At 36.1% G+C, this 12,499-nt stretch overlaps 3 protein-coding genes across 4 annotated transcripts; 1 reads left to right on the forward strand and 2 right to left on the reverse strand.

Annotated features, from left to right (window-relative positions):
• Positions 1 to 1,354: 1,354 nt before the first annotated feature.
• On the reverse strand, positions 1,355 to 4,149 carry LOC106441653 (glycerol-3-phosphate acyltransferase, chloroplastic). 2 transcript variants are annotated; one of them, XR_007324223.1, is made up of 12 exons: positions 3,776 to 4,140; positions 3,406 to 3,503; positions 3,187 to 3,273; positions 2,996 to 3,093; positions 2,836 to 2,893; positions 2,649 to 2,750; positions 2,508 to 2,569; positions 2,283 to 2,393; positions 2,125 to 2,203; positions 1,915 to 2,039; positions 1,726 to 1,839; positions 1,355 to 1,627 (listed from the first exon to the last, which is right to left on the reverse strand). XR_007324223.1 is itself a non-coding variant. In XM_013883447.3 (12 exons), exons 1-12 carry the CDS (start codon positions 3,894 to 3,896, stop codon positions 1,493 to 1,495), a joined length of 1,185 nt encoding a protein of 394 aa, XP_013738901.2. In that variant the 5' UTR covers positions 3,897 to 4,149; the 3' UTR covers positions 1,355 to 1,492. The 2 variants fall into 2 exon arrangements, 1 of the variants encoding a protein (XP_013738901.2); XM_013883447.3 differs by having other exon boundaries at positions 1,920 to 2,039; positions 3,776 to 4,149.
• Positions 4,150 to 7,278: 3,129 nt separating this feature from the next.
• LOC106437489 (dolichyl-diphosphooligosaccharide--protein glycosyltransferase subunit DAD1) lies at positions 7,279 to 9,022 on the reverse strand. Its single transcript, XM_013878380.3, has 5 exons — positions 8,781 to 9,022; positions 8,650 to 8,697; positions 8,087 to 8,174; positions 7,954 to 7,997; positions 7,279 to 7,502 (listed from the first exon to the last, which is right to left on the reverse strand). The coding sequence occupies exons 1-5, from the start codon at positions 8,862 to 8,864 to the stop codon at positions 7,419 to 7,421; spliced, it is 348 nt and encodes a 115-aa protein (XP_013733834.1). The 5' UTR covers positions 8,865 to 9,022; the 3' UTR covers positions 7,279 to 7,418.
• Positions 9,023 to 9,055: 33 nt separating this feature from the next.
• On the forward strand, positions 9,056 to 11,056 carry BNACNNG43860D (uncharacterized protein At1g32220, chloroplastic). The gene is made up of 7 exons (XM_013878381.3): positions 9,056 to 9,353; positions 9,629 to 9,704; positions 9,796 to 9,884; positions 9,964 to 10,019; positions 10,103 to 10,249; positions 10,339 to 10,464; positions 10,593 to 11,056. The coding sequence occupies exons 1-7, from the start codon at positions 9,265 to 9,267 to the stop codon at positions 10,880 to 10,882; spliced, it is 873 nt and encodes a 290-aa protein (XP_013733835.1). The 5' UTR covers positions 9,056 to 9,264; the 3' UTR covers positions 10,883 to 11,056.
• The last annotated feature ends 1,443 nt before the right edge of the window (positions 11,057 to 12,499 follow it).

The raw sequence follows: 12,499 nt of genomic DNA on the forward strand, positions 1-12,499 counted from the left end.
ATATGATTTTATAAATAATGTACAATGATTAGCTCAAACTATATAGTTTACACTAATACTGTTTGTGTTGTTTTAAAATTATAAGCGTTCAATCGCCGACAAAACACAACATTTTCAAAGGAAGAAAATATAAATCTTCCAACATAAATATCAACAAGGGTAAGTAGTTAATATTTTTTTATGTTTTAAAATAGTTAATATATATGTAAATGATTGAAATTTTGTAAATCTACTGAGAGAAGACAATTTTAAATGAAATCTTAACCGAGAACGTGTATTTATTGAGTTGTACGATCAAATAATTTTCATGACTAATTACCATTTCAAATATCTTACACCCACTGGTAGAGAGTTTTCCGGTGGTAAATTTAACCAAAAGTTCAATATTAGTGTAACCTACCGGTTTTCTCAAAAAAATCTTGATCACCTAAAAAGAAAATTAAAGAAGTATAAGTATCTTATAAAATATTTACAGGCATTTCGGCCGATCCTATAACATCTAAGATATTTATTTAGATATCTAAGTGTAATTTTTATTGTTTTAATATATGATCTATAGTTTTGAACTGATTTTGTCATTCATAAGTTATAATAAATTATTTGATCGGTTTGATCTGTTTTTTTCCAGCATGATCTGCTTGATCTGCATTTGTCCCGTTTGAACTGTTCCGCGTGAACTGATTTTACCATTCAAAGCCAAAGTAATATTTTCAGGTAACAGTTAACAAACTGATATTGCTTTTATGAGCTTGAGTGTTTATTTCCGAAAATCAGAAAGTGAGAGAGGAGACACGTGATAGAGAGACAGAAGCCTGAGACTTTTGTGACATTAAGATCCAAACAGACCGGACACATCCACTCTGTCAACTTGCCAAGTAACCAGATAGTACAACACACACTCTCCCTACGTGGTCTTAGAGCTAATAAAGACCACAACAAAATTGTTTCTACGTGGTCTTAAAGTTAATAAAGATCACAACAAAATTGTTTCAATAGTAAACTGAGAATATAAATAAATTTATTTGATTTAGTGGTCGAATCATATATATATATATATATATATATTTACAAACAAAAAATTAAAAATACAAGAAAACAAGTTTTAGTTTGTTTTGGTCACTGTAAAGCCCAGAAATCTAAAATGGAAAAAAATAAATCATATCGCATAAGCCTAGCAAGAGATTTTAGAAATAAATCATATCGCATAAGCCTAGCAAGAGTATGCTCTTCTCTTCTAGCTATTCATATGTACGTACACAACCCAAGTTTTGTTCCTACGTTAGAAAAGCAAAAGTGTACATGTTTCTTTGTTTCTGGGATGACAGGCTTTGGAATATAATTTTTGAAGATGGCGTGGGAGAATATGTTTCCATAGATTGTGCATTCTGCAGATACAGGAACGATCTTGTTCTTGTATGGGTTTTTTCTTAAATACAGTTACAAACTTTTTGAGACAAAAAAGGTTTATGGGTTAACCCTAAAAACTGAGAGACTAATTCCAGGGCTGTGACAAGGACACCGTGGAAGTCGATGCTTCTATTCCTCTTCCGTGATTGATTGCAGAGTTTAGAGTCTTGTATTGTTCATTGACCGAGTTGTACATAGCTTGGCTGTATGCTTCTTTCGCCTGCCAAACAATAAGAAGAAAGTATAGATATTCATGAACTGAATGGTGAGATAGAGACAATGGACTTTGATTTTGCTGATTTGAGTAATATACAAGACCTCGTTAGGGTTGTTGCAATCTGCCGTGACATCTGAGAAACTGATCTCAGGAGCTATTGATAGTCCGGTACCGTGAAACCCTACTAATCTTTTCTCTCCAATTTCTTTCTCAACCTGTAGATGCAAGCTGAGGTAAAGAGAGGAAAGTAAAACACAGAAAATACAAAACGGATAAATGAGAGCGCTAACAATACTTTGGGTGGAGGAGGCATGATGTCATAGCAAAGCAAAGACATTGGATAGATGTGTCCAGGAGCACCAGAATGTTCAACCAGTCTTCTCATGTTATCCACCGACGAAGAATCAAAGGGTGCCTGAACATTTTTTTTATTAGATCAGTATCTTATGATATCCACCAGACACGGATAAGATCTCTGCATTTACAGTAGGCAAACTTACAGGAAACCATTCTCCTGTAGAAGGATCCGGGCGGTCCCTTCCACCGCTTGGTGCAATCCATATAAGTTGAGAGCCAGACCTACAGTGTGGTTCATGCTACTTACATTTAGCAGAATAAAATCAACCTAATTCCTTTTATATTCCAAAGTCTAATAGACCTTAGCAGTGTAGCCATCTCCTTTAAGCTTCGGGTGTTTGCTTTTCTTTTCATATCAACAAGCTCAGGATCATCGTTCATGTGCTTTTTCGAGTAAACACATATGAGATTCCTGAAAGCAAAGCAGGAAACAAAAAAAAACCAGAAGTCGTCAATAAAAGGGTTACTTATATTACACTTGAGCCGATCATGAAGCAGACCATAGTCAAAAGAAAGGTTGAGATACCTTCCCATACTGAACGGCTTACATAGAGGATCAGTGATGACTCTATCACCAGCCACACATTTCTGCGGCAAAGAAAAGAAGAAGAAGGGATAAGTATAGAGGGAGTAGTGTAATAGCTCAGAAGAAGGTTGGAAGGCTTACGATGTTCTCTCCTATGTATGGACATTGTGCTTCAAGTAAGAGTGAAATGACAGCTGGATCAGCTTCACTTTGATGATTTGATATTAGCACAATATTGTGTCCCTGAAATCAACCAATTAAAACATTAAGGTCCTAGTTAGAAAGGAATTCAACTACTGATGGAGGCAACATGTTGTCTTCAATTAACCTGCCGAATCTTGTCTTCAAGCTCAGAGAAAAGAGAAACATTTCCAACGTAAGAATTTCTGCAATGAAAAATAAGTTAAGGAGGTGTTAGAAGAAGAAGAAGAACACTTGATGCATGGCAAGAACAAGAAGAATGATAGCTGAATAATGTCAGGGCTTACTTGAAATCAATGAGGGGACGGATGTATGTATGAACAAACTGGTAGTAGTCAAATGGTTCTCTGATAGCTTTATGATAAGGATTGAAAGTAAAAGGATGCTGAAAAAGAGAGAGAGAGAGAGAGAGAGAAGGATTATAGACACTGTTGTAGAGAAACCATTAGAAGCGAATAGATAGATGGAGAAGAAGTACCTCGACACCAAGAAGCATGCGATCAAAAGCAACAGACATGTTGGATATAACAGCGTGAGCTGCCCTGGAAGCTCCACTACTTAACACCTAAAAAGCATCAATAACAGTTATTGGAATTAAGCAGACACACAAGTAGTACAAAACAAAAGGATTTTTTGGTTTAGGTTTAGAGTATCTGTTTCACAAAAAAAAAAGGTTTAGAGAATATATCAAATTAACAGCATTTTTGTAGTTCCAGTATAACTCTTCCATCCCTGAAGCAACATTGGGAGGCAATCTTCCAGCTTCTATTTCCTTCCTTAAACCAGAGATAAGATCTGAAAATGCAAAATGAGGTTAATGAATGCATTGTTTACACATCCTACAATAACCATTGCACGAGACACTCTTTAGGTTGGAAAAGCTCTCTAGGGTGACTCAGTGTTTATACATGATCATAAGCAAAATGCAAGAAAGTAGGAGAAGAGAAGAACGAAGAGCTCAATTCAATAACATTATCCAGTCAAGTCTAAATACGATTTCGTCTATTTAATATGAGCACAAGCAATCAACCATATTCCTCTCGGAGAAGTAGAAGAAGAAGACTAACCTTCTTCAGTTCGTGCATCCAAGAAGGTACGGGAATGGTTGAGCTCCGTCGGCGTCGTATTACTGAAAGAAGAAGTGGTAGCCGCGACGACAGATTCCTTATCCTGAACAAGCTCTGACATGGCTCTGACACTGAGGGATGATGCGGGCACAACGAAGAGGACGCTTCTTGAAGCCGCTAAGAGCGAGCGAAAACCTAGGGGAGGAAGTTACGGTCGCAGCAACGGAAACGGAGAAGGCAAATGTGACCGGGGGGGGGGGGGGGGGGGGGGGCATTAGTGTCATTAAATCGCGTGTGTTTGCGTTGGAGATGGATGACTTCTTCACCTTTTTTTCTTTTTTTAATTTATCCTATGAGGACTGGACTTTTCTTCCTTCCTTCCCCCGTTTATTTTCCACGGTTTTTTTATACTCTCTTTTTTTTTTTGGTTTCACCAAATTAAAAACAAATAATAAATCTGTTATTCTTCCACTATTATTAGAAGTTGCGTCAGTAAAATTTTATTTGGCTTTGTGTGCGTTAATTTCTACTTACAGTGTATTTATCTGAACAACTCACATGATTAATGGTAATATTTGGTTTTATCCCCTAAAAACACTACAACTCACATGATTAAATTAAGTGTGTGTACATGTAACGATAATTATAAATTGCTTAAAATGTGGAAACAGGTAGGCCTGAGACTTATTATCCGTGATCTGGATTCGATCCGAGATCCGTTCCGGATCCGCTCCGAAAATAGGATATCCGGGGTGCCCGGATCCGAATCCGGATAGTAAAATCTTGGATCCGTCCAAACCGAATCCGAATCCAGATATCTTAATTTTTAGGTCCGGATCCGTATTTTTAAAACACCTTAAATTTTTAAATTTCATTAATACTAATATTTGATATATTAATATTTATACATGAATTAATCTTATAATATTATATTTTAGTTTTTACAATATTATAGACATATATAAATATATTTATAAATATTTAATTTATGTATTATATTAAAAAATTAGTATTTTAAAAAAAAAATATTATTTTTTTAGAAAAATTATTATTTTTAATTATTTTTACGGATCCGGATATCCGCGGATAATAGAATATCGGGACGGATATCCGAAATTCGGATATCCGGAAACCACGAATCCGGATTCGGATATTAAATTCACGGATCCGGATCAAGACGACCTCTTATCCTCTTTAAATGTTTGCCCTTTGTTGCTTGAACTAGTCAGGGTCAAGACGACCTCTTATCCTCTTTAAATGTTTGCCCTTTGTTGCTTGAACTAGTCATATTTGTTGGCGTACACATAGTGATAACGACATTTTAAATATAAACTATTTTACGGTCAAAAACAAACAATCAAGTAAATTTTAAAACAATCACGTAAATACTCTAATTTAGTGAATTCTCGCAACAAAGTGAATTAGATAAACTATATACGTCTTATTTTCCCTTAGTTTGCGTCAGTGGTTCAAGTTGCTGGTTTTCTTCATGTAAATCAAGAAGAGAGTTAATTGACGAAGTCATATCTATGTAGAGACGTAACGATAAATTAAAAACAAAGTAAAAAAAATATAGTCTAAACTGTAGTTAATTGTATGGTTCAAAGTCAAATTAAAACAATATGTACATTTTTCCATTTATTCATATTTTCAAACGAGTAGATAACAATATCGTCAGCAAATCTTAGATACGCCGTCATCTATAAGGAGTATTCTGACAGTGTTTGAGGACTTTGCAAGCAAGTCAGAACTGCAGATCAACATTGCCAAATCCACGGTATTTGCGGCGGGCAGAGGCAAGTTAGAGCTTGAAAAATGAAGTTGCAGTATGTGGTATGTCTGTTTCAGCTCTGTCTATCAAGTATCTTGGGCTTCCTCTTACCACTAAGATAATGAACAAGAATGACTACAAGCCACTGATCTCCAAGATCAGGAACCGGCTTTTATCATGGACTAGCAAGGCCCTCTCTTATGCTGGTAGATTGCAACTGATAAATCGCGAGTATTACCAATTTCTGGTGTGTAGCATTCTGTCTCCCTCAAGCTTGTATCGACGAGATAGAGAGTATGTGTTCAGCGTTCCTTTGGAGTGGATCTCCAAACAAGACTAGTAGTTCTAAGGTTGCTTGGTCGGAGGTGTGCTGTCCCTATGAAAAAGGTGGTCTTGGAATTCGACGAATTCATGAGGTCACTACAGTGTTCGTGTTGAAACTCATATGGCGCCTTTGCTCTAACTTCTCGTCGTTGTGGGGCTCTTGGGTGAAGCAATACCTGCTTCGAGATGAATCAATCTGGGATGTGAAAGATACAGGGTTAGGCTCATGGGTTTGGAGGAAATTATTGAGATTCCGTCCTCTTGCAAAGCAGTTCGTACGCATGAACATTGGAAATGGTCAGACAGTTGAGTTTTGGACAGACTTATGGTTTCCTAAAGGTCGCTTGATAAAGCGAACTGGCCCTATTGGGACACAGAAAATGGAGGTACGACGGTGTGCGAGAATCTGTGATGTTCTTATTGATGATGTATGGCATATAAGGGTCTTTCGAGACCAACATATTGCGAGCCTAATGCAAGAAATCAAGGGCCTCCCGCTGATCTTGTCAGAACATGTTCCCGATGGCCTCTTGTGGAAGTTTGGTCCGGATGCTTATAGTGACAGATTTATCTCATCTGAAACTTGGCATCAGATAAGGAATCACAAGGAGAAGACACTATAGAGTAAGTTGATCTAGTTTTTTTAAGGAGTGCCTCGCTACGCTTTTATCACTTGGCTAGCTTTCCGCGATAGGCTCGCTACTGGCCATCGTACTAGTAAGTGGGGAGCTCCACAAGGTTGTCTCTATTGTGGGGATTCGGATGAGACACGAGACCATCTCTTTTTTGCGTGCCCTTACACATTCACTCTGTGGCTAAAGGTGGTAGGAATTCTGTTTGGGGCTGATCCCGACTCGGACTGGAGCATCACCATCACGCATCTGCAGATTGGAACCTATAACCGTCTTACGTTTATCCTGCTTAAGGTTGCTCTTACAAGTCACCATCTATTTTATCTGGAGGGAGCAAAATGATAGGAAACATAACAGTGTTGCAAAGACCGTGGACCATCTTGCTCACTTGATCGACAAGACCATGCGTAACCACATAATGTCCACTAAATACTACCTAAAGCCAAAGCTTTGAGGTTTGTTATGTCGATGGTTTGGAGCACATGGAGTCTGAAGTTATATTTTTTGTAAAATAGGTTTCATATTCTTTGCAGAGTTGTAAATATATTCTTTCAACGATAATCAATGAATTTAAAATTTCATCAAAAAAAAAACAAGTAGATAAACTTCAATTATTTTTAGGCTCCCTCTTTTCTTATCAAAAGTGTCAGTGAATTTGTTGTTGTGTTCCCTGAACGGCACAGCGCCCACACCAACTTGAAGATTGTCATTATTGACACGTCTCAGACTATGACTGGTCCGGATATAGGCGAACCAATTCGAGTCCAGGGTCCCCATTAGTGCACGAAACAGTGTTTATTGGAGAGGTTTGATTCTTTTGACAAAAATATAAAATTATCTCAAAACTACAAGTTCTGATTCCAACTAAGAAACTCCATAACATGAAAGCAAACTCTGTAAGATAGGAGAGGAGAACCTATCCGAGGAAGTTGATGATGACCAGGTGGAGGACCAAGTTGCAGAGTACAAAATCTGCAAATGCTCGTTCTGGTGCCAAATCCTGTAAGAGTATTCCAAGTAAGAGCCAAGAGGTGGGTGACTCTGGATAATTATATGAAATGCATTGCATTGCAAGAAACCTAATGATGAATATAATGACAATATTGATTGTGTTGGCTGTTGGGAAAAGAGACCAATTGATTCCCATCCCAAGTTCACAACCTCGATGTACAAGACCTAGAAGAACCAATGCATATTGACGAGAATCTAACTCTCCCGCAAACCCCAAACCCTAAAATATTCTCCAAATGCCTAAACTGCTATCACAAACATAGCCACAATCCCGCCTAGGTTTGTTACAATTGTCTTGCACTAGACTAACGAGAACACCTTCTCATTATATAATTCGACTGTGTAACTAAGGTATATGTTTATTAAGAGTATATGTTTGAGTTTGGATTGTCATATATATAAATGAAATTATCATCTAAATTTTGTTCAGAAATAGATACCTTGAATTCCTTGTTTTCTTTGTTCACTTGAATACGGAGGCAAACTATAAACAAAACACAGAGAAAGATTGTTAGTTTCAAAAAAATCTCAAGGGACATGTATTCTTATGTTGCCCAAAATGCTAAAACTTACCAGCAAGAACTGCCGTCCCGACACAAGAGAGTACTCCAGACAGGAATGAGTTGAATGGAAATGATCCCACCAAAGCCATGTAAGCCACCTGTTGAGTCAAAAAAAAAAAAATTAAGAGAAAGCTCACACTCACTTGCTAGGTGCTCAATCTTTCGGCAATTCCACTGCTAGTAAATGAATAAAATGCTACACATGCAGTAAGTAGAGAGAAGTCAAATTACTTATCCATGATATTTTCTCTGCTAATCAAGACACAAAGCGCAAGAGATGTTTCATTGTCTCAGATAATTGGAATATACATCATACTTTACCCTTTCATTCGAGTTTAAGTGAAACAAGAGACTGATGCGTAACCCCCCATTTGCACAACAAACAATGCTTTGTTACTACATTGCAATTCTAATCATAAGCAGATTCTTAGATCTAAATCAATTACCTATCCTACAATATCTGATCATGGAAAAAAAAAACATGTCGGGACAATCTAAACTTGAAATAGTACAACAGATCCATCTAAAGAATCGCAGATCCAGAAGTTATAATTCGAATAGGCTAAAGAGTACCTGAATCAGAGCAGTGAAGACAGCGAAAACAACGTACATGTCGATGATCTGCCAAATAAAGGACAAAGAAGAACATTCAATATTCAAAAGGATTCGCAAAAAAAAAGAAAAAGAAAAACAATGGTGCGAACCTTCAGATTAGTTGGAGTAGCAGAATAAGCGGAGTGAAGAGAACGGAATAGATCCTGAGCATCCTTACTTGTCGATTTCACCATTCTTCTCAATGATCAAACCTACAACACACAAATCTATCTCTCTTTCTTCCTTCGACTACTACCGCCGCCTTCACGAGTCTTGAAGACTTATCACTCTTCTCTCCACGGCGTCGTTTGTAAGTGGGCCGTTCTTACTCTTGTTTGGGCCTTGTTTAATATCCTCAACAAGCGTCTGTTTCATAAAACGGATTTATAAACCAAATAATTATAGAAAAATAAATTATTTTTTCTCGCTTCAATTCCGCCGCGTCAGTTGTTCTAACCACACTTTTCTCGCTTCTGCCGTCTTCTCTCTCTCTCCTCCACCGATTTTCAGACACTAGTTTCTGTCCGAAAGAGTTTCAGTTGCTAAATTCAGATATTCTTTTCCCCGTTATTATTTAAACTACAAAATCGAATAATGTCATCGTTTCTCAGTTTCCCGGCCATTTCACCTCTCCCATCTGCTTTCTCCGGCGCTTCATTTCGTCATCGCTCTTTGTCTCCCCGGTCATCCTCTCTCTCTCTCCCTCTCCCTCTCTTTATCAACTGTGTTTGTTCTTTGAGTGGTTCTATGAAAAAGACTGATTCTTTTGGACAACATATCAAAATCTCAGCATTGGGGTTTGGTTAGTTAAGATCTTTTTTTTTTTTTTGCAGTATTCTGTAATGTGATGAGAAACTGATCAAATTCCCCTCTAGATAGGTCTTACGTCTGTACTAATGAGAACTTGGCCCTCGTTATACTGTGAAATGAAGCTTTTTGTGTGTATCTGTGTTTACAGATTGTTCAAGTCTTCTGTTAAGTGCAGCTATGCTGAAGCTACAATTGACATTGTGGCAGATGTCAGATCTGAAAGGGTACGGGAAAGCGAGCAAGACATTACGTGTGTGGTTAATAAGAATATATCATGTTTCAGTTAAGAAGGTGTTTTTTTTTCTCTTTAGTTAGGTTGTAGTTCTTGGAGGCAATGGTTTCGTTGGCTCAGCTATCTGCAAAGAAGCAATCTCCAGCGGAATCGAGGTTGTTAGTGTCAGCAGGTAAAACAAAAAAAAGCACAGTGATGGCATAAAAAATCTTTACCTTTTTGACCTTATCAACCTCGATTGATTTCTTTAGGTCTGGTCGTCCTAGCTTGCAAGATTCATGGTTGGATCAGGTTACATGGGTTACTGGTAAGCACTTTTACTTCATTACATTGTACATAAACCAAGTTTGGTTTCTTAACGTGTCTGGTGTGTGTTTTCGTCTTTTGTAGGTGATGTTTTCTATTTGAATTGGGATGAAGTACTTCTCGGTGCCACTGCTGTAGTTTCGACCATTGGTGGTTTTGGAAATGAAGAACAGATGAAAAGAATCAATGGTGAAGCAAACGTTATCGCTGTGAATGCTGCTAAGGATTTCGGTTAATTATCTCTCTATTATAGCTTAAAACTTGAGTTAAGTATGTCTCCATGTTTTTTTTCATTTTAATATACTTTTTAATGTGTGTAGGGGTTCCTAAGTTTGTCTTGATCACTGTTCATGACTACAATCTTCCACCATTTGTTCTATCCAGCGGTTACTTCACCGGAAAACGTTGCGCAGAGGCAGAACTCCTCTCCAAATATCCCAACTCCGGTAAAAAGATAGATCCAGCTCACCTTCTTGTTTTCGGTTTAGTTTCATCTTTTGATAAAACACTACTCTTATCAGAAACTTAACCATATCTTTTAATGATCTTTATTTCTTTGTTGTTTCTCTTGTAGGAGTTGTGCTGAGACCAGGTTTCATATATGGGAAACGAAAAGTGAACGGATTTGAGGTCCCGCTTGACCTGGTCGGGGAGCCACTAGACAAGATCTACGATGCTGCAGAGAGGTTCATTAGACCGTTGAGGTCTCTCCCTGCGTCTGATCTCATCTTGGCTCCACCGGTTAAAGTCGATGATCTAGCACTTGCTGTGATTAACGCCATTAAAGATGACGACATCTTTGGCATTTTCACTATTGAACAAATCAAAGAAGCAGCTGCAAAAATGAGAGCCTTGAGCTACTAAATAGCTTCTTCTGTTCCTCTCCCTTTGCATAATTTGTAACAGTATATATATTTGCTTGTTCCGCGACGAGCAATCGTAAAATTTCGGGACCGGAGATTTCTCTATTACCTAGGCGTTGTCCGCGTAAATGATATCATAAGAAAATTCATAAGTTAATTTATGTGTTTTATTTTATTGTATGTGTTTATCTCACATTGGGTAATTTTACAATATTCTGATCGTGACATACTAGCAACAGTAAATTCACTGTAAAACTGCAGTTACTGCGGTTACTAACTCCTAAGAGCATCTCCAAAAGATACTCTATAACTTCAAATATGAAATTCAAATTTGAAGTTTTGAGGAGCAAAACTCTATATTTGAAGTTTCATATTTTTATTTTCATTTTGGTCCCTACAATTACACATCACATTTATTATTCATAAATATTTTCTTTTTTATTGTTTTAATCCTTATAAAAATTATATCTCATAAATATTTTAAGTTTTGTTTACAAAATTTAAGTTTACACATAAAATTAAATAAAACTTTAAAAGAAGATTTAAAATATTTAAAACTAGATTTAGATAACAAAAATATACAAAAGAAACTTAACAAAAAAGCCTTAAAAAAATTAAATGAAGACATAATTATTACACAGATTTAAATATAACAACAACACTAATAGTCATGTAAGTTTGATCCAGAACCTTCAAAATTTTCAAATATTATCTAATTTGTTTTGTGTAACTGAAGATGGTTGTTGTTGTTGTTGATGATGTATTTTCGTACAATTATTTCTTGTTCATATTGAATATATTCACGAGTATTAATATCATCTATAAAATTTCGTCTTTTAGTAATATTTTATGTTTCTCTTTTACTTTATTGTTTTGATCTAATGTATTTACAAGTACTAATATCACCTGATTTCAACAATTTTTATCTCTAATCTACAAATTAAAAATGAGGAGAGCCATTTTTACTTCGAAATACACTAGTAGATCATATATGCATTACGAAAATCACTTTATGGAATAATATGGTATTTTTTTTGAAGTTTAATATTAATTAAGTTATTCTGTTTAAAATTTTATATTTTAATATAATATTTTATTAATTAATATTTTTGTAATATGTTTATATATGTGCTAGTTATTTACAAAAGTTTTATGAATTCAAATTGATTATGACAAATATAAGGATCATATTATAAAATACAAATAGTTGTGAAGTTGAGTTTGAAGTTTTGTTTTTGGAGAATAACATCTTTGAATTTCAAATATAGAGTTTGGGAAACTTCAAAATAGAGTTCCTTTTTGGAGATGATCTAATAGAGTAATAGGTAATTTATTGAATGTGTTCAAAGTTGTTTATTGTGTGTTGAGCTAAATATATTTTTTGAATGTTTAAAGCTGTTTATAAATGTAATATCTTGTAGGCTGACTTTAGGGATATTTGGACCAAATGAATTTTAAGAGTTTCGATTTAAAGCGTGTGAAAATTAGATCAAATACGTTAGCATTGACTTGGTTGAATTTGGAGAAGATAAAGATTGATGATGGTTTCCGGCTACAACCATATTCATCCGCTATGTACCTTTGTTTGGATTTTCCTTGGATTTAGGGTGCATTGGAA

The sequence above is a fragment of the Brassica napus genome, chromosome C5, assembly GCF_020379485.1.
Source record: "Brassica napus cultivar Da-Ae chromosome C5, Da-Ae, whole genome shotgun sequence".
NCBI lineage: Eukaryota > Viridiplantae > Streptophyta > Magnoliopsida > Brassicales > Brassicaceae > Brassica > Brassica napus.